This window comes from Gopherus flavomarginatus, chromosome 3, assembly GCF_025201925.1.
Source record: "Gopherus flavomarginatus isolate rGopFla2 chromosome 3, rGopFla2.mat.asm, whole genome shotgun sequence".
NCBI classification, from domain to species: domain Eukaryota; kingdom Metazoa; phylum Chordata; order Testudines; family Testudinidae; genus Gopherus; species Gopherus flavomarginatus.
Window position 1 is genome coordinate 50,310,140 of NC_066619.1, and position 21,881 is coordinate 50,332,020.

Below are 21,881 nucleotides of genomic sequence, written 5' to 3' on the forward strand. Positions count from 1 at the left end.
GTGGTGCCAGAGATGATGCCCGCAATAGCCCATATTCTAGGGCAATCAAACCAGATGGTCCCAGGACCACAGAAGACACCACCACAGCTGATGACTCCTATATCACAGGTGAGTCCAGCACAGAAAGGGAGAGTAAATCTCTGTCAGCTTGATAAGCCTGTGGAGTCGATATGGTTGGTGCTGAGAGCAACATGGTTGATACCAGACTCAATAGCAGCCCCACAAATGGTACCAGAGTCAATGGTATGGTGATGGAATGATCTCATCTTGGTATCAGCAAGTGGATAGAGAGCCCTGCTATATTCTGAGTACTCAAGGAAACCCAGTGCCAGTCAACATTCCTCTTAAAAGAGGAAAAAATCTCCCCAAGTCTTGGAGTGACTGTGGTCAGTTTTATAAGCCTTCTTTCTTGGAGGAGGAGACGAAAGAACAGTCTTCTCCTTGAAGAGTCAGAGCTTCCCGGCAGCACCAAAGCTCTCTGAGGGGCCAGACAATCTAATCCCAGGGCTAAAGCAGGCCTCATGACTCACTCCATAAGGTGAAGCTTCAGATCTAAGTCTCTACCAACTTGCATCGCCTTTTTGAAGGGCAGGCAAACTGAGTACTTCTTAATATGCTCCTCTCCTAGGAACAATAAACACAAAATATGGGGATTACTGCTGGGGACAGCTACTTCACAAGAGGAGAGGTGCTTGAAACCTGGTGAAGACGTCGGATCAGAAAAACCAACTATGTAACTACTAAACTAAGTAATCTAACACAAAGGGTACTACTACCACCACCTATAACTAAGCACATACAAAATACCAAGAAAAATCTTTCTGATGTAACAACCAATGCATGAGGTATATACCACATGGAAGGAACAGTTAACTACCTGTCTGTAACTGCTGTTCTTTGAGACATGCTGCACCTGTCCTTTCCCCTGTAGAGGATTTGTGCACCCTATGCACTGTTGTCGGATGTCTTTTTCCCTAAGCAATACACATCAGGGCAGCTTGAGGGCCCTCTGCTGTAGCGTGCAACTGCATGTTGGTATATGGGGGTGGAGCCACACCCAAGCCTCTCAGTTGCTTTTTACCAGATACACATTGATAAGAGTGGGGAAGGAGGGCAGGTCGTGGAATGGACATGTGCAACACATCTTGAAGAACAGTTATGGAAAGATAGATAACCATTTCTTCTTTGAGTGATTGCACATATCCATTCCACTGTAGGTGATTCACAAGCAGATTAACTTGGAGGTGGGCTTGGAGTCTACTTAAGCAGAGACTGGAGAAGAACACATTCAAAAGAGGGTATTGTCCTGAACTGACTGGCTATAGCATAATGAGAAGCAAACGTGTGCACTGATGACCAAGTTGCCGCTCTGCAAATGCCCAGAATAGGTACTTGGACTAGAAAAGCTGCTGATGCTGCATGCACCCTAGCTGAATGAGCCAACACTCTCGTGGTGAAGTAACACTAGCTAACAGGTAGCACAAATGAATGCATGAAGAAACCCAGGATGAAATTTTCTGAGTGGAAACCAGATGGCCTTTCACTCTGTCTGCTATCACAACATAGAGCTGTGTTGAGGACATAAAGGACTTAGTGCAGTCCAGATAGAAAACTTAAGTTCTTTTCACTTCTAATGAATGGAAGATTTTCTTCATCTCTCTGAGCGTGAGGCTTTGGAAAGAAAGTTGGCAAATGAACTGCTTGGTTATGGCAAAAATTGAAGACCATCTTAGTTAGGAATTTAGGATGAGGGTGGAGATAAACTTTTAACTTGTGGAAAACTTCATAGAAAGGACTTGACACCACTGCTGTCAACTCACCCACTCTCCTTGCTGAGATAATTGCAATTAAAAAAAATCATCTTCACAGAAAGATTGAGCGGAGAGCAAATTGCAAGAGGTTCAAAAGTGGCACCATTAATTTTGCCAACATGAAGTTCAAATCCCATGTGGGAATAGGATCTTACACCTGTGAGTATAATCTATCCAAGTCCATTAGAAACCTGATGGTGATGGGGTTGTGTGACATTCCCTAGTGTACAATATGGACTGGGGAACAGAGATAGCATTCTGCATCACTTTATGTGAAAGCGACTATGTTTTGAATGTGTTTTATTACAGAATTTCACCGAAGGGAGTAGTATGAATAGCTTGAAACTTAAAAAGAGACAATAGATGGAAGTTATAAATCTTGTTCTAAGTGCATTCATGAATGGTTGGGAATGATACAGACCGGGAAACAAATGAAAGTACAAATTTCCTGGTTAGAAGTTATGAAAATAAGAAATTTTCAGTCTGCAAATTAATACTATACTGAGTAAATTCAGTTATAAAATCATATGATGCCTAGTGTATTGGAAAGGAATTCCAGGCACATTTACAGCTGAATTTCTTTCATTAATTTTTTAAACCATGAGCACCAAAATAAGCAAATCAGAAAGTCGACATTGTAAATCAAACCCAGTTGTGTTTCACTCCATTGATTTAACCCTAGAGCTGTCAAAAGCCATTATTTCCATTAACGGCCTGATAATTCTAGGGTTAATTCTCTGTTCTTTCACTGTAAAGTCACCCCAAAAAGAACATTTGTGTTGCCCAAATGCCTTCAGCAATTTAAACAAGATGCCTTTGTAACAGATAACAGAGCTGTGTTTAAATTACGTGGATAATAAATGAAAACCTGACTGTTCATAAATTATGTACCTTCGTAGCAAATAATGCAAAGAACTTAATGTACTTTTTCTTATTTAACAGAAGTGCACTACTAGATTATTTTTTGGTAATCCAAATCTCCAAAATGTTAACTATCATTAAAACAGACATGTGCATAGATAGTAAACAAAAAAACAGATGAATTTGGATCCTTAAACTCTTCTGTTTTATCAAACAGAAAAGTACTGAATCCACTGTTTCATTTAGAACTGCTACATCTTCAGAGTTGAAAGTGAAACTATAAAATACACTATAAGTGGAGCTGAGGGAAGTGAAACAGTTGCACAAAAATAAAGCTGTGTCTATCATGCCAATGAGTGAACAAATCTAATATAAATTTCAGACATTTACAAATTTAATCTCCAAACCTATACTGTCAGCCATGTGAATAAATTGTTGAAGCCAAATGGAACCCACTGAAGTCAACAGGGCTCTGCAAGGGCACAGAAATTTGTAAGGGCAGAGGACAATGCAGGGCTACGATCTTACAAGAACATCACAAGTGTTTACTCCATTAAGTACCTATTAAACTTTCAAAATTACAAATGGTTAAAGTGTCTTGTTCAAAAATTAAAGTTTCTATGAAATATACATTTATTACGGATTTAAAAAATTCTGTCTGCAAACTCGGTAAAAATAACTACTGTAGAGACATTCCAATTAAGACATTAGAACAGAATAGTACTTTGCTTTGTCATACCAGAAGGTAAGTCAGTTGACTAAATTTAGCCGCCGACAAAGTTAGATTACACACTTGTGTAGGAAATAAGTCTACTTACAACTGAATCTGCATCTGGACATTCCCTGTAAAAAAAAGAAAGAAAAAATATGTAACTACCAAAAATGCACAGATAGAGATGTATTTTTTTAATACAATTCTGGAATTTCCTTTAGTAGTTTTTAATTTGCTTACAACCCATCCCTTTGCACATAACTCCTAAAAAGCAACAGTAACATTTTTTTATTTAACTGACATTAATTAAGTGAGTTCTCTTTATTCAGCTGCTAGAAAGTAACAAAGTAACTGAAGGTTTAAGCTGAGTCCACCAAAGCAAGGAAATTCACATAAATGCTGAAAATCAAAGCTGACATTCCAGCCTTAACTCACGCCATGGTGCAAAAAAGAAAAAATATAATGGAATGAGTTCAGGCAGGAGTGTCAGCCTGGATTTTAAGTTATATCTATGAATTCCCACATTGTTCTGGGTTGAAGGCAAATGTTTAACAATTTTGTGTAGATTTATGTAATTTGAGAGAGTCAGGTCTATGCAGATGATGTGCACATGCAGAAAAGCCCTGTCAACAATACTAATGAAACTGTCCATACAAAAAAATTAACTCATTTGGACAATAACCAGTTCTAGAAACAATTATGATTAGGCTAATGAAGTTTAGAGTTGCTCTCTTCCATAATTTCACTCTTTTAGATCATGTCCAAGAACCGTGTGAGCCCTGGAATCATAGTTAGACTTGAGTTGCGTCATAAGAACTGGTCTATATACCAACAAGTAACAAGACAGATCACCACCACAAAGGCTCGGTAAAAAAAATAAAATAATCAACTCTTCAAAAATAAAAAGTTTCCAAAAAAGTAGTTGGTAAGTGTTTAGTATTTGTGAATGCTTGATATGGGACTGTCAACAGATTCCGTTGTAGTTTCTGGATTCAAACACTAATATTCTCAAAAATGAAAGTCAGTCCAAGTGACCAGACATGAAATTCTCCGAGACAACTGATAAATGCAAGCTGGAGCTACTCTGAACTAAACACCTGAATATGGAATCAGTACACAGGCCTTCTGTAACCTGCAACATCAAAAATCAAATAGCAAATGTCACTGTAAATGAATATGTTAATTATTTCTTAAAGACAGCTGTATTTATGACAAATAGAAATAATAATAAAAGTGATAAGGCATTTCTTTGATAGGCCAAACAGTTAATTCAGACATCCAACCTATAATCTCTTCATGAATGACAAAAAAACTTGCAAAGAAACTGAACCATGACTATGGAATTCCAATATCACCTTAAGAAAGAACTTAGAATGAGGTGTTTTTCTAAAAAGAACACAGGAATACAGGGTCTGCGTCTGTGAACAAGTTTTTAATTCATGTACATTTTACCTCTTTGCTGGCCTAGCTAAGGTAGCAGCATCAGGCAAGGCTATTTTAAAAAACAGAAAGTGCAAGTGATGGCTCAAAGAGAAGCCTCACCTGATTTCGCCCATGTGTCTCAAGACATGAGAACTAAGTTTTACAACATTTGATTAAAAAAAAAATCACTTGAACTATACAAACAAGAAGGATTAGAAACTACTGGAAGCAAACTAGAATAAAGATTTCTACAAAATCAATGAGCACATATTAAATGAATTAAAATCTGACTGATAAATCTCAGAGCGAAAGTGTAAATAGGGAATCATCATAAAGTGAGGGCAGCTCTGTGAGGTTTCACAGTATATTCTTGGTCCAATACTACTCAATATCTTCATTATCATTGCTGGTAAAGTTTATAGATGATACAAAAATTGGTAGAGTGGTAAATAATGATAAGCACAGCTCAGTTCAACAGAATTATCTGAGATTGCATGATAAGATGGGCTCACAAGAACATGTGTTTTAATAAAGCAAAATATAAGGTCACAAAACTAGAAACCAAAAATGGAGGTCACATTTGCAGAATGGAACACTGCATTTTGGAAATGAGTAGCTCAGAAAAAGACTTAGGCTTCATGCTGGATAATCAACTAAAGCACAATGTGGTGGCTAAGAAAGCAGATGCAATGTTTAGATGTACACCTATACCCCAATATAACGTGACCCGATATAGCACGGATACTGATATAATGCGGTAAAGCAGTGCTCTGGGGGGGACGGGGCTGCACACTCCGGCGGATCAAAGCAAGTTCGATATAACACGGTAAGATTTTTTGGCACCCAAGGACATCGTTATATTGAGGTAGAGGTGTAGAAGTAGGGGAACAGGGAATAGAATTAGGGAGGTGTTATTTTCATGGCATAAAGTATCCGAGGGGTAGCCGTGTTAGTCTGGATCCGTAAAAGCAGCAAAGAGTCCTGTGGCACCTTATAGACTAACAGACGTTTTGGAGCATGAGCTTTCGTGGGTGAATACCCACTTCGTCAGATGCATGCATGCGTCAGATGAGCTTCCGTGGGTGAATACCCACTTCGTCAGATGCATGCATCTGACGAAGTGGGTATTCACCCACGAAAGCTCATGCTCCAAAACGTCTGTTAGTCTACAAGGTGCCACAGGAATCTTTGCTGCTTTCATGGCATAGAGCATTAGTGAGACCATTACTGGAATACCGTTTTCCAGTTCTGGTGTCCATGCTGTAAAAAGAATGACATGAGGTCTGGAAAAAGCTGCTTTACAATGAAAGGCCAAAGCAGCTCAATCTGTTTATCTGAACAAAGAGGTTAGAGATGATTCGAAGAGAAGATTTCTGATAGTACAGATCTCTTTAATCTAGCAGAAAAAGGCATAAAGACACAAGATCCAATGATTAGAAGCTGAAGCTAGACAAATACAGACTAGGAATATGACACACTAAAAAAAAAAAAAAAGGATGGCAATTAACCTCTGGATTAATTACCAATTTAGAAATACAATTTATTTCCAGGATATGCAGTGGATTCTCCATCACTTGAAATCTACATAAAAACTGGATGTCTTGCTGACGGCTTGCTTTGATGCAGGAATAACCAGTGAAAAAAATCTACGGCCAAACTAGATGACAATAATGGTCCCTTCTGACCTTAAAATGTATTCCATGTCATACTCAAATTATGTAGTTAAAAATTATGTAATTCTAGTCCTCAAGAAAACCATAGATGTCAATGCCAATAGGAGAGCAGAAAATAAGGGGTTTAAAAGGACTGAATAAGCTAAATGTCATCTTCTAAGTTCTGCCTTCTGTCCTTCGACAGGTTCTTAAATGGAGAAGCAGACTGAAGTTTCCAGCAGTTGACTCTGGTGAGGCTGGAAAGAGATGTTGCATTCAGGGTATATCTACACTACAAAATTAGGTCCATTTTATAGAAGTTAATTCTTAGAAACTGATTTTATACGGTTGATCGCGTATATTCACATTAAGTGCATTAAGTTGGCGGAGCGTGTCCTCATTATCGTGGCTAGCATCGACTTACGGAGTGGTGCATGGTGGGTAGCTATCTCACAGTTCCCGCCGCCCACTGGAATTCTGGGTTAAGCTCCCAATGCCTGATGGGGCAAAAACATTGTCCTGGGTGGTTTTGGGTATATGTCATCAGTCGCCCCTCCCTCCATGAAAGCAACGGAAGACAAATCCTTTTGCGCTTTTCCTGGGTTACCCGGGCAGACGCCATACCACGGCAAGCATGGAGCCCGCTCAGCTCACTGTCACCGCTGCTGTTGTGGGCAAGTCTACCGTGGGGGCTACTGTGAGCCAAGTAGCCAATGAAATCATTGACATTCCGTTACCAGGGGTAGAAGAAGTGGGAATTGGAGGGGTAGCTCAGTGGTTTGAGCATTAGCCTGCTAAACCCAGGGTTGAGAGTTCAATCCTTGATGGGGCCATTTAGGGATCTGGGACAAAAATCTGTCTGGGGATTGGTCCTGCTTTGAGCAGAGGGCTGGACTAGATGACCTCCTGAGGTCCCTTCCAACTCTGATATTCTATGACTCTGGGAAACGTGCAGGCTTTTTTACATTTTAGGTTCATCATATTCCTGTCCTTTATCACTGGTGAAGAAGTCTTGGAGCTGTACATTCCAGTCCAGTCAGCACTGTAACTCCCCATAGCACTTCTGTGGTTAACACATGTAACAGCTCCAGGGCTCTTGCTCTTCTGCCTTCGCCAAGTTACCTTGCCCTACCTGGACCTCCAAGCATTTGACACAGAAGCACCTGCAGCAGCTGGCATTGCTACACAGCAGCAGCTCCTTGCCTTCACAGCAGACGGTGCAGTAGGACTGCTAACCGTCGTCATCCACTGCTTCTGCTGCAACTCTGCTCTCCTGCTCCCCAGCAATGAGCTTGGGGGATCTGTACTGGTCCTCCTGGGTGCTGCTGGCAGCAGACAGTGCAGTAGGACTGATAACCATCCTCGTCGGACATGTAGCATGGCCGGAGGTTCTGAGAACGTCTTCCCTGCCCAGCTCCTAGGAACCTCCAGGGCATGGCATACGGCTCCATCACTTCCCCTGCAACTCTGTTCTCCTGCTCCCCAGCGACGAGCTCGGGTGATCTGTTCATGAGGCCTGGACAGTAGTAAGGAGCAGTTCAACTATAGGCTGAGCAAGTGTAGAATGGTGGTAGAATGTGCCTTTGGACGTTTAAAAGCTCACTGGTGCTGTTTGTCAGATCTCAGCCCAACCAACGTTCCCATTGTTATTGCTGCTTGCTGTGTATTCCATAACATCTGTGAGAATAAGGGGGAGAAGTTTATGGCGGGATGGGAGGTTGAGGCAAATCGCCTGGTGTCCAATTTTGAGCAGCCAGACACCAGGGCGATTAGAAGAGCATAGCATGGCACGCTGTGCATCAGAGAGGCTTTGAAAACCAGTTTCATGACTGGCCAGGCTTCGGTGTGACAGTTGTTTGTGTTTCTTCTTGATGCAAACCCACTCTCTTTGTTGATTTTAATTCCCTGGAAGCCAACCACCTTCCCCCCTTCGAAATAAAGTAACTATTGTTTTGAAACCATTCATTTTCTTTCTTTCTTAATTAAAAAAAAATGAGAGAACGGACAAGGTAGCCTGGGTGCGGTGGGGGAGGAGGGAAGGACAAGGCCACATTGCTTATTGTAGCCACACTAAAAATCAAACTGTTTGAATGACAGCCTTCTGTTGCTTGGCCATCCTCTGGAGTGGAGTGGCTGGGTGCTCGGAGCCTCCCCCACCGCATTCTTTGGCATCTGGGTGAGGAGGCTACGGAACATGGGGAGGAGGGTAGGCGGTTATGCAGTGGATGCAGCAGGGGTCTGTGCTCTTATTGGCTTTCCTGCAGCTCCAACAGACGCTTCATCATGTCCGTTTGCTCCCTCATTAACCTCAGCATCACGTCCTGCCTCCACTCTCTGCCATCACTTAATTCTTTCCTGGCCTCTGCCACTGAATGCCTCCATGCATTAAGCTGTGCCCTATCAGTGAGGGAGGATTGCACGAGCTCAGAAAATGTCATTGTGAGTGCATTTTTTCCGCTTTCTAATCTGCGATAACCTCAGGAACAGAGATGATAGGGGGAGCGTAGAAACATTCTACGCTCTACGATTCTGGGGGGACTGCATGGTCACCTGTGCTGCTGAGTTTGCCACGCTGACCAAACAGGAAATGAAATTCAAAAGTTCCTGGGGCTTTTCCTGAGTACCTTGCGAGTGCATCGGAGTTCAAAGTGCTGTCCAGAGCAGTTACAATGGAGCACTCTGGGATAGCTCCCAGAGGCCAATACCATCGAATTGCGTCTGCACTACCCTAAATTCGACTCAGCAAAGTCAATTTTAGCACTACTCCCCTCACCAGGGAGGAGTACAGAAGTCGATTTTAAGAGCCCTTTAGCTCGACAGAACGGGGTTGGTTGCGGGGATGCATTCATTTTTAAATCAACCTAACGCGGCTAAATTCAACCTAACCCCGTAGTGTAGACCAGGCCTCAGAAACCTGCTTAGGAGCTTTTGGGAGGCTCAGATATAAGGTGACCAGATGTCCTGATTTTATAGGCCTGGTCTACACTGGGGGGAAGGGGATATCGATCTAAGATATGCAACTTCAGCTACGAAAATAGCGTAGCTGAAGTCGACGTATCTTAGATCGATTTAGATTGACTAACTTTGCATCTTCGCGGTGCAGGATCAAAGCTGCTGCTCCCACATCAACTCCGCTTCTGCCTCTTAGACTCATAGACTCTAGGACTGGAAGGGACCTCGAGAGGTTATCGAGTCCAGTCCCCTGCCCTCATGGCAGGACCAAATACTGTCTAGACCATCCCTAATAGACATTTATCTAACCTACTCTTAAATATCTCCAGAGATGGAGATTCCACAACTTCCCTAGGCAATCTATTCCAGTGTTTAACTACCCTGACAGTTAGGAACTTTTTCCTAATGTCCAACCTAAATCTCCCTTGCTGCAGTTTAAGCCCATTGCTTCTTGTTCTATCACTGGAGGCTAAGGTGAACATGTTTTCTCCTTCCTCCTGATGACACCCTTTCAGATACCTGAAAACTGCTATCATGTCCCCTCTCAGTCTTCTCTTTTCCAAACTAAACAAACCCAATTCCTTCAGCCTTCCTTCATAGGTCATGTTCTCAAGACCTTTAATCATTCTCGTTGCTCTTCTCTGGACCCTCTCCAGTTTCTCCACATCTTTCTTGAAATGCGGTGCCCAGAACTGGACACAATACTCCAGTTGAAGCCTAACCAGCGCAGAGTAAAGCGGAAGAATGACTTCTCGTGTCTTGTTTACAACACACCTGTTAATGCATCCCAGAATCACATTTGCTTTTTTTGCAACAGTATCACACTGTTGACTCATATTAAGCTTGTGGTCTACTATGACCCCTAGATCTCTTTCTGCCATACTCCTTCCTAGACAGTCTCTTCTCATTCTGTATGTGTGAAACTGATTGTTCCTTCCTAAGTGGAGCACTTTGCATTTATCTTTATTGAACTTCATCTTGTTTACCTCAGACCATTTCTCCAATTTGTCCAGATCGTTTTGAATTTTGACCCTGTCCTCCAAAGCAGTTGCAATCCCTCCCAGTTTGGTATCGTCCGCAAACTTAATAAGCGTACTTTCTATGCCAACATCTAAATTGTTGATGAAGATATTGAACAGAGCCGGTCCCAAAACAGACCCCTGCGGAACTCCACTTGTTATGCCTTTCCAGCAGGATTGGGAGCCATTAATAACTACTCTCTGAGTACGGTTATCGAGCCAGTTATGCACCCACCTTACAGTAGCCCCATCTAAACTGTACTGTCCTAGTTTATCTATAAGAATATCATGTGAGACCGTATCAAATGCCTTACTAAAGTCTAGGTATATCACATCCACCGCTTCTCCCTTATCCACAAGGCTCGTTATCTTATCAAAGAATGCTATCAGGTTAGTTTGACACGATTTGTTCTTTACAAATCCATGCTGGCTATTCCCTATCACCTTACCACCTTCCAAGTGTTTGCAGATGATTTCTTTAATTACCTGCTCCATTATCTTCCCTGGCACAGAAGTTAAACTAACTGGTCTGTAGTTTCCTGGGTTGTTTTTATTTCCCTATTTATAGATGGGCACTATATTTGCCCCCTTCCAGTCTTCTGGAATCTCCCCCGTCTCCCATGATTTCCCAAAGACAATAGCTAGAGGCTCAGATACCAACTCTATTAACTCCTTGAGTATTCTAGGATGCATTTCATCAGGCCCTGGTGACTTGCAGGCATCTAACTTTGCTAAGTGATTTTTTACTTGCTCTTTTTTTATTTTATCTTCTAAACCTACCTTCTTCCCGTAAGCATTCACTATATTTGACATTCCTTCAGACTTCTCAGTGAAGACCGAAACAAAGAAGTCATTAAGCATCTCTGCCATTTCCAAGTCTCCCGTTACTGTTTCCCCCTCCTCACTGAGCAGTGGGCCTACCCTGTCCTTGGTCTTCCTCTTGCTTCTAATGTATTGATAAAAAGTCTTCTTGTTTCCCTTTATTCCCATAGCTAGTTTGAGCTCATTTTGTGCCTTTGGCTTTCTAATCTTGCCTCTGCATTCCTGTGTTATTTGCCTATATTCGTCCTTTGTAATCTGACCTAGTTTCCATTTTTTATATGACGCCTTTTTATTTTGTAGGTCACGCAAGATCTCGTGGTTAAGCCAAGGTGGTCTTTTGCCACATTTTCTATCTTTTCTAATCATCGGAATAGCTTGCTTTTTGGGCCCTTAATAGCGTCCCTTTGAAAAACTGCCAACTCTCCTCAGTTGTTTTTCCCCTCAGTCTTGATTCCCATGGGACCTTACCTATCAGCTCTCTGAGCTTACCAAAATCCGCCTTCCTGAAATCCATTGTCTCCATTTTGCTGTACTCCCTTCTACCCTTCCTTAGAATGCCAAACTCTATTATTTCATGATCACTTTCACCCAAGCTTCCTTCTGCTTTCAAATTCTCAACGAGTTCTTCCCTATTTGTTAAAATCAAGTCTAGAACAGCTTCCCCCCGGTAGCTTTTTCAACTTTCTGAAATAAAAAGTTGTCTGCAATGCAGTCCAGGAACACATTGGATAGTCTGTGCCTCGCGGTGTTATTTTCGCAACATATATCTGGATAGTTGAAGTCCCCCATCACCACCAAATCTTGGGCTTTGGGTGATTTTGTTAGTTGTTTGAAAAAAGCCTCATCCACCTCTTCCACCTGATTAGGTGGCCTGTAGTAGACTCCCAGCACGACATCACCCGTGTTTTTTACCCCTTTTAGCCTAACCCAGAGACTCTCAACACTCCCGTCTCCTATGTCCATCTCTACCTCAGTCCAAGTGTGTACATTTTTAATATATAAGGCAACACCTCCTTCTTTTTCCCCCTGTCTATCCTTCCTGAGCAAACTATACTCATCCACACCAACATTCCAGTCGTGTGTATTATCCCACCAAGTTTCAGTAATGCCAACAATGTCATAGTTGTATTTATTTATTAGCACTTCCAGTTCTTCCTGCTTATTACCCATACTTCTTGCATTTGTATATAGGCATCTAAGATACTGGTTTGATCTTGCCTCCCAGCTTTGCCCTGACCCTCCTTTCTATCTGCCATTATAGCTCATGCTCCCTCCTGTTTCCAACCCATCTCCCAGGTCTTGCAGCGGTGAAGTTTCGGAGTCGACGGGGAGCGCATTCAGGGATCGATTTATTGCGTCTAGACAAGACAAGATAAATCAATCCCCGATAAATCAATCTGGATTGGCGGGTAGTCTAGATGTACCCATAGGAACAGCCCTGATTTTGGGGTCTTTTTCTTATATAGGCTGCTATTACACCCCACCCCCTGTCCCGATTTTTTACACTTGCTGTCTGGTCACCCTACTCAGATAGGAAGACTGTTCACCATCAAATTAGGCCTGAATAAAGACTGGAAGTGGCTGGGTCATTACAAAAATAATTTTCCCTCTGTTGATATTCACCCCTTCTTGTCAACTACAAGAAGGATGTGGAAAAATTGGAAAGAGTCCAGCGGAGGGCAACAAAAATGGTTAGGGCGCTGGAGCACATGACTTATGAGCAGAGGCTGAGGGAACTGGGATTGTTTAGTCTGCAGAAGAGAAGAATGAGAGGGGATTTGATAGCTGCTTTCAACTACCTGAAAGGGGGTTCCAAAGAGGATGGATCTAGACTGTTCTCAGTGGTTCCTGATGACAGAACAAGGAGTAACGGTCTCAAGTTGCAGTGGGGGAGGTTTAGCTTGGATATTAGGAAAAACTTTTTCACTCAAGGAGTGGTGAAGCACTGAAACAGGTTACCTAGGGAGGTTGTGGAATCTCCTTCCTTAAGAGGTTTTTAAGGTCAAGCTTGACAAAGCCGTGGCTGGGATGATTTAGTTGGGAATCGGTCCTGCTTTGAGCAGGGGGTTGGACTAGATGACTTCCTGAGGTCCCTTCCAACCCTGATATTCTATGATTCTATGAACTGTTGAGAATGGCCACATCCACCCTAATTGAATTGGCCTCGTTAGTACTGACACCCACTTGGTAGGGCAATTCTCATCTTTTCATGTGCTGCATATTTATACCTGTTTACTGTATTTTCCACTCCATGCATCTGAAGAAGTGGGTTATAGCCCACAAAAACTTATGCCCAAATAAATTTGTTAGTCTCTAAGGTGCCACAAGGACTCCTCATTGTTTTTTTTCCCCCAAGGAAATGAGATTCCTGGTTTCAGAACAAGCTAACTTAACAATTGAGTAACATGGAATCTGAGATTGGTTTAAGGCATAAACCATAGTTAAATGTCAAAATATAATTCTATTGGCAAAAAATTCAAGGAGGGTTAATAACTACAGAACCTGGGTAACCCCATTCACATAAGAAAGCTAAATGGAATCAAAATGGCTACTTTACAAGAAAGTAGATGAAAGGAAGGCAACAATTTTACATATTATGTCTGGTTGTACATAAAGTTTTCATCTACTTGCCCTGTCAACATTTTTTAAACTGTACAGAATTTTGGTCTAAAAAGGCTTGGGGTTTTTTGCTTATAAGCACACAGCAAATATTTATGAATTCAATTTTTTTTAAAAGAAAATTCCTTGTCTCATTCCAAAATAAAATCTTATTTTTCTATGCTTCTAAAAACTTCACATGCTAAACACTTTGAAATGTATGAGTCATAATTATCTCATACTTAAAGGGATATCGCCAACTTGAATTTTTTTAAAATGCATTTTCTGATAGAACATCCTTTAATTCCTCATATTGAGGAAATAATTCCCTTGAAAAAAGTGGTTAAAGGTTATTCTGCTCTTCTCTTGATGCTTATAAGAGTCTTTTCAGAAAGAGAGAAACTAAGGCCCTGATCCTGCAAACACTGAGGCACACACATAACTTTACTCACATGTGTAGAATCATTGACTTATTTGGAACTACTCTAGTGAGTAAAGTTACTTAGGTGCTTAATAATTTGTAGGACAAAGATGTCTAACTACCTACGCAGAGCACACAATGAAACACAAAGTACTGTCAAATGCACAAAATAAACAAAACAAAATCTTTTCCCCACTAACTTCTTTCAGTTACAGTAACCCTAGGTGTGTTACTTGCATCTAAAAGAGGAACACATTTTGCAGGGAAAAAGATCCTTTTCAAGTTAATGGTGTGCCTTTAAACATCTTTAGTAAAATTATTTCTGGTCAAAAACATTGGCTAAATATTTATCTTCACAATTACGTTGTTCCATTTTCATTTAGGACTGAATGCTCTGGGTTTGAAATCTACTTACACAGATTCTGCATCTTTTTCTTTCTTAATTATTCCTGATAAACCAAATGCCTTTCTTTTCCTTGGTTTGATCCCTACAGAACAAATGTTTATCATTAGAAGACCACCAAGATGACTTTGTATTGAACAATATAGATAATACATTTATGAACACAATTCTCTGTATAACATTTATGTCCTTATTCAATGCTTTATTTTCAATAAATGGATTTTTTTTAAATGGCTCAGATTTGTTTTTTGATTCCCTCTCCCCACTAATTTGGGGGAGAGATTATTTAAGATTTACAGTTAATTTGATGGATACTGCTCAATGAATCCATAATCTTATTATTTACACCAATGCAAGACGGTGGAAATTTCAGAGAGAATGGGTAAAACTAACAATGCAGCATTAAATGTCATGAAGATTCCTCTACAAACAAAAGCACTATAAAATAAGAAGACACACCACTGAGTCTTACTGTAGTTTTCTATATTGTATTAATAAAGGATCACAAGCATGGAATGGGCAATACCACAGACCACCTAGCATATTCAACTGCCCAAACCCTAATAACTAGCCCAAGAGGAAAACCAGTCTAACTTCCATGGCAAATCTAGAACTAAATTAGTGGAGTCAAAATTAGTTTCAATCAGACACCATATCAGACTCATTGCCGTATCTACTCCTCTCCTGGATTTATGCTGAAGCATATCTGACTACTACTTCCACAGATCTGAAAATATGGGACTGACTATATGCCTCCACAAACAGCTAGGTAGGATGCAAAACTATGCCTTTTATTCCAGTCTTCCTAAATATCCTCTTAATTGAAGCAAGCTGTGTTTTTAGGAAGGCAGTTTTATAATCTGGATATCTGGAACAATAAGTCAACAACAGTTCTGCCAGTTTGAAAACAACGTTACAAAATGACAATGTTCCCCTTACTAGTAGGGCATTAGGTATATGGATTCAGCAGAGGGATTTCCCCAGTCCTGGAAATTTTCTGGCTGAGAAAATTAGAGTTCTTTTAATCAGGAAGCTACAATTCAGCCAATTATAAAATAAAAAGGAGGCAGACTGATGGAATCCCTACCCTCAGGAGAAATAATAATTCTTCAATGCCCACGTCCAGACTAACCCGCGGCATCGGCGGGTTAAAATCGATTGCTCGGGGATCGATATATTGTGTCTAGTCTGGACGCGATGTATCGATCCCCGAGCGCGCTTACATCGATTCCGGAACTCCATCAACCCGAACGGAGTTCCGGAATCGACACGGAGAGCCGCGGACATCGATGCCGCGCCGTCTGGACGGGTGAGTACCTCGATTTTAGAAATTCGACTTCAGCTACGTTATTCACGTAGCTGAAGTTGCGTATCTAAAATCGATTTTAATACCCTAGTCTGGACGTGGCCAATGTGTGATCTGATATTCATTTTCCTTCTAGTCTATTTCAGAAAGCACTCGCTTTCTTGTCCCTTATCAAACTAAAAACCATTACTGCTATAGTGTGAGACTATAGTTCTCAAAATGGTGCTTCCCTGATCAACTGTCCTTCCATTGTAGTTTGTCCACTTACTTTAATACTTGTAAATTTTCCAATCATTTGAGGTCCAATATTCTAGAAATAGAGGGCCAGATCACGGATCACAACCAAATGGTTATGGATGAAAGTGCAGCTGTTTATGAGAAACATTTTGATCCCTTGGCAATTGTATAGTAAGACTGTAAAATAGTGGTATTGGATGTTTTCTTGAATGTCAGTTTAAAACAAATAATGCATTACTCAAAAATACCAATTACTTATTAGCCTTTCAAATGATTTAAATGTAGAGTAACAGTTTTATTTAATATCAAGTATCAGGAGGTAGCCACGTTAGTCTGTATCCACAAAAACAACAAGGAGCCCGGTGGTACCTTATAGACTAACAAATTTATTTGGGCATAAGCTTTTGTGGGTAAAAAACCTCACTTCTTCAGATCCATCTTTAGTCTTTAAGGTGCCACCGGACTCCTTGTAGTTTTATTTACCGTGTTGAATACCCTTCATACCTGGGGTTTCATTTTTCAATTGACACACACATCATTTAAAAAAATATCTATCTATACAGATACACTTAAAGCAGACATTTAAGAAATTATGCAACAACTTTACTGCAGGAACTCACCTTCAACGGCACTAGCTGTGTTGCATTCTTCAAATTCGATAAGGCCTTAAAGGAAGAACATTGAAAATTAATATTAATCTAACTTAGCTATTAGTTTTAATTTTAAAAGAGATTTTCTGAGGTGTTTTGAAAGTGGCATCTTTTTCTTCCAAACAGACTGGATAGTTTAGTTTGCAGTGTTGTTGTAGCTATATTGGTCTCAGCGTAGTAGAGAGACAATGTAGGTGAGATAACGATACCTAATTCTGGATAGTCTTGTTAAGACGCAGTTTACAACTCAGACACCCCTAACTGCATTGTGATCAGTTAAGTTGCACAACCATACACATATAATGATGAACATATAATTAAAAAATTAATATGATAGTAAGGTTTCAAAATTGAATATTCATATATCAGGGCAACAATATTACATGGTCAAGATCCATACAGAATGTGTGTGACTACCAATAAGAATATTGCAAGTACAACTTAATGTATGTTACATTCAAAATAGCTAAGTTCACATTGTGTTTAGGACACCTAATCTTTTACCTTTCATTGACTGTATATTCAAATTTGCAAGCATATTATATTATATTAATATTAAGTTTTTAATGTTTTTTAAATGAGAAAAAAGAAATGCAAAGAAAAGTCACAATGGGAAAGACAGACATGGCTCCAGCACTACAGTGGAATACAAATCTGTTTTAACCAAGTTTATTCTTCTCTATTTTTTCCACTTTATTTTGTGCATTTGACAGCTCCTTTTTTGTAGTTGGCTCTCCTGAAGAGGCAATTATTTTGACTGCTGAAGAGTCAATTATTTTGATGGCAAACAGTTTTGTTTGGGTTTATACTGCAAGAGCAGAGAGAAAAATATTTTAAAAATAGAGAAAAGATTGTAAACATGACAAACACCAGATGGCATCAGGGCAGGTGCAATACTTAAATTATCTGTAACTCATTGTTTGAAACAGAGTATAGATTTCAAGTGGTCAGTATCGTTTTAATAATGGTGTTCACTGTCCTGGACACTGAGGGTATATATACACGCTGCAAATAGAAGCCTGTGCTTGAGACCACCCTCCTTGCATCTAACACTGCTATCCAGGGCACAGACCCCAGGTACCACAGGTCCCAGGACGCTGCAGGGCTGAAGGGTCCAAGCTCTAATTAAGCCAGGACCCAGGATCTAAGACCTATTGCTTTACAAGGTAGACGAAAACCAGCTTGACTTGGGTCCTGGGAGTCTGCCAGAAGTATCCCACAATTCCATTGACAACTTCCTTATTCCTCTCTATCCTAACAATGTGCCACCCATTCTATTGAAAATGGAAGCCATCCTCACCACCTTTGCAAACTGCAGCAGCTCATGTCAGCATTAACCCATTCGTGTCTGATCACTGATCTGCAAGCACACTATTAGAGAGCCTCCTGGTTTTGCAATGGAGAATGAACTTATCAAGACTTTCACAAAGTGAAGTGCTTCTGGTCAAGGGCAGGGCAGGCAGTAAAGCTTTCCCATAGTGCACCACAATCCTGAGAGATAAAGTGGCCACATTTCAGGGAAGGGAAGGGCACAGGCTAGGGACTCTGGGATTTGGTTACTTTGACTCAGGTCTGCACACTTTGGTGTGAATGCCAGGGCCCTAGGTTTGAGCACAGTTTAGAAAAGTTTTAAGATAGCATTAAAATACAATGTACACGCTCAAGCCCAGGGTTCCCCAACATGGGTCAGCTGATGCAATTCCCATTAACTCTGGGCTTATATTGCAGTGTAGATATGCCCTAAATTCTTTGGGGGCAGGGACTGTCCCTTCCGTGTTTGTACAGCGCCTATTACACTGCTCTACAGCCAAAATGCTTCTGAAATAAATGTTGTCCAACTTTACTAATTCTGGGTCACTGAGAACAAAAATGATGCTTAAAATTGTTGATTGGCTCTAGTTTTCAAGATATGCTATTGGGTCAGAATATACGATCCTTGACTTGGGAATGGCGGAGGATAAGTGAGTTATAAAGGGAAGGGATCTCAATTTAAACCAGAAATGACTAAAATACATCATTGACTGGATCTATGAATAAATCGATGACTGGGTTTGGACAGTACTTGCTTTTTAGGCAAAACAATGAATGATGCAATCTGAAGCTGGTATTGCATCATACATGATATGAATTGCATCATGTTATTCCTAGAAGTCATGGATGATGTAATCATAACGAAGCTTACATCACTCTGCTGAACAAATTGCCCTATATCAGCTCTAGAAATCATACAGCGTCGTACTCTCATTTGTCAGTGTTTGATTTTGCAAAGGGACCCATTTCTGTTTAGCCAAAGTCAGCAGAGATGCCTCGTACTTGTGTGAACAGTGCAGACAACTTCTGCTATGTTTGTGGTGAAGTGACTTTTGCATCACAAAAGCGCAGTATAACCACTATGGTTAAGAAAGCCTATCACCTTTCTTTTGGCTGCAAAATTGGAGATCAGGACAAGAGGTGGGCCCCACACATATGCTGCAACACTTGTGCAACAAATCTTCGCCAGTGGTTGAACAGGAAAAGGAAATCTATGCCTTTTGCAGTGCCAATGATTTGGAGAGAGCCAACAGATCATACCAGCAATTGTTACTTCTGCATGGTGCCTCCAGTTGGGAAAGGTGTGTCAAAGAAGAAAAAGTGGACTGTGCATTATCCAAACATTCCATCAGCTATACGCCCAGTACCCCACAGAGAAGGACTGCCAGTTCCTGATGCACCAGAATCCTTCTCACTTGAGTCAGACGAGGAAGAGGATGAAACTTCTGGTCCTGAACCATCAATGTCACAGGACCCACTTTTTCTCCCATCCTCCTCCTCTGAACCACACCTCATAACATAAGGTGAACTGAATGACCTTGTCAGGGATTTGGAACTACCCAAGAGTAAGGCAGAGCTGTTGGGCTCCAGACTACAGCAGTGGAATCTCCTGGCAGGCTATCAGGGCAAATGGAGCCCATCAATGCTTGCAGACTATTGCTTGACAGTGACAAGAGATGCTCCATTTAATGAATACAAGAGACAAGTCAAGAAGCGCCGAGTAGACACTGAATAGGACTAAACTATGTACATAATAGTTTTTTGCCTTTTGTTTCATAATAAATTTTATTTATAGAACCCTTTTGCTGATTTTTAAAGTGTTACATAAACAGGACAGGTGAAATATCATGTAAAGCAGCCATAAACATATGAAAAGACCTAGGTTTACAATTTATGATTAAAACTCTACTATCTACACAATAGACAGACATAAAATGTAAAAACTTAAATATCTTAGAAACAGTAGCCAATCAGTTGTTTTAATTGTCATATTTGAATTCAGCACATCAAAATACATAATAAATATCACATTTTATCTCTGAAGCAGATGACTTCTCAAAAATTGTAGACTAGTGTTATAATGGCCCCAACCTCTGTATGTGTCTATGAACACACACGATAGTTATATTATGTGTAAAGTAGCAAAAAGTATTGTTTTCAAATCCCATACTCAAACCAAACAACTTTTCTTCTTCTCAGACTTTAAAAGAAATTATCACTTTTAGGTAGAGATCCAAGCCTGTAGAAACTCAGTTACAGTCACTGAAAACAGGGAGTTAGAATGGAAACATTTATACAATCTTAAATACAGAAGTTGTTTCCATTCTCACTATAAAAAGGCTTTCATAATAAAAAATACTTTGAGACTGCCTTTTTGTGGTATTTTGAGTTTTACTGTGTTAGAAATACAAGCAAGTTGTGCATCTTTCAGAATGTTTTGATCTAGATAAGAAAAAATGCAAAAAAGACTAGTGGTGCTCTAGAGCATTTTTTGACCTGTTTTGACTGGTACTCATTACAAAATGAATGAGTCATTCTTAAATGAGGACAAGAAGGGGGTGGGGTTAGGGGCCCCACAGGGTCTGCATAGGAGCTAGTGGGGTGACAGCATTGATCCACGGTCTACATGGGGGAGGCTCTACAACTATCCCCTACGCTCCCCGCAAAAAACCTGTTCCATACTTCTCCCATCCACACCCAACATTTACTCTCCAGATTCATTCCCAGGCTCCTTCCTTGTCCTTGGGGTCCTAGGTTACCCCGACTCCCCGAAAACTTTGCACTGCTTCTGAAGGGCGCGAGAATTACATTTCTGTATTGTAGTTTAAATGAATTATTACTCAAAGCTCTGTATTAATATGCCTAGTAGGGAATCTATTGGTAAAAAATATTTTTAAAATATCCTGAATCTTTTTTGTTGATCATATTGTTACAGTCATACTTGCTGACAGGTATTTTGAAATAAATTACCAAAATTGAAACTGGCATTATTATATTTTGATAAATAAAATATGCAGATTTTGCAGAATTTTAAAATACTGTATTGTACGTAGAATTTTAAATTTTTTGGCACAGAATTCCCCCAGGAGTAAGACAGGCATGCTGCAAGTTTCAGGTTTTTTTAAGCAGTATAATATAGAAAATTATACTGTGATTAGAGAAGATATCACATTTAAACACTAAGAATTCATTAACAACCCATCACGGTTTCTATATTTTGTTCACCCCAATTGCCACCACCTGCCTTTGAAATGATTTCACAATTTAATACATCTGATATTTCAAAAGACTTAAACATCAATTCTACTACTGTTTTTGGTATCTTGAGGAGGACTACTTATTGTACTAGAATGTACCAAAGTGTATATAGTGCACAAATGGATGCACGAAGAGATACTACTGCTGGAGCATAGCCAGAGGGGTTACAAAAGGATGAAAAACTGAGACCAGATCATCATCCACCAAAACAGATTGCTATCTCCTAGACAGACACAAAAGAAGGTGTTATGTATGAACACTGCTATATGACAGCTTAACATCAATGAGAAATCTAGAAGCACACCTAAACTGTGCATTGGACTAATTGTGTTTGTGCATCTTCAGCCCATAGAGTCTGCACTGTGACTACAAAAACCTCAAAATGCTTTCCTCTGTCAACCAACATAACCTTCTTCTTTTTCAGGCTCTGCTTCAACCTGAAATTC

The 21,881-nt window shown here is 40.3% G+C and overlaps 1 protein-coding gene across 6 annotated transcripts in view; it reads right to left on the reverse strand.

Annotated features, from left to right (window-relative positions):
* FCHO2 (FCH and mu domain containing endocytic adaptor 2) overlaps nt 1-21,881 on the reverse strand; it is a 228,201-nt gene that overhangs the window by 79,536 nt on the left and 126,784 nt on the right. For all 6 annotated transcript variants that reach the window (XM_050945258.1, XM_050945259.1, XM_050945257.1 and 3 more), the window contains exons 9-11: nt 16,837-16,881; nt 14,686-14,758; nt 3,491-3,515 (exon numbers count right to left, since the gene is read on the reverse strand). In XM_050945258.1, coding sequence (XP_050801215.1) covers nt 3,491-3,515; nt 14,686-14,758; nt 16,837-16,881 — 143 coding nt within the window. The remainder of the gene's footprint in view (nt 1-3,490; nt 3,516-14,685; nt 14,759-16,836; nt 16,882-21,881) is intronic.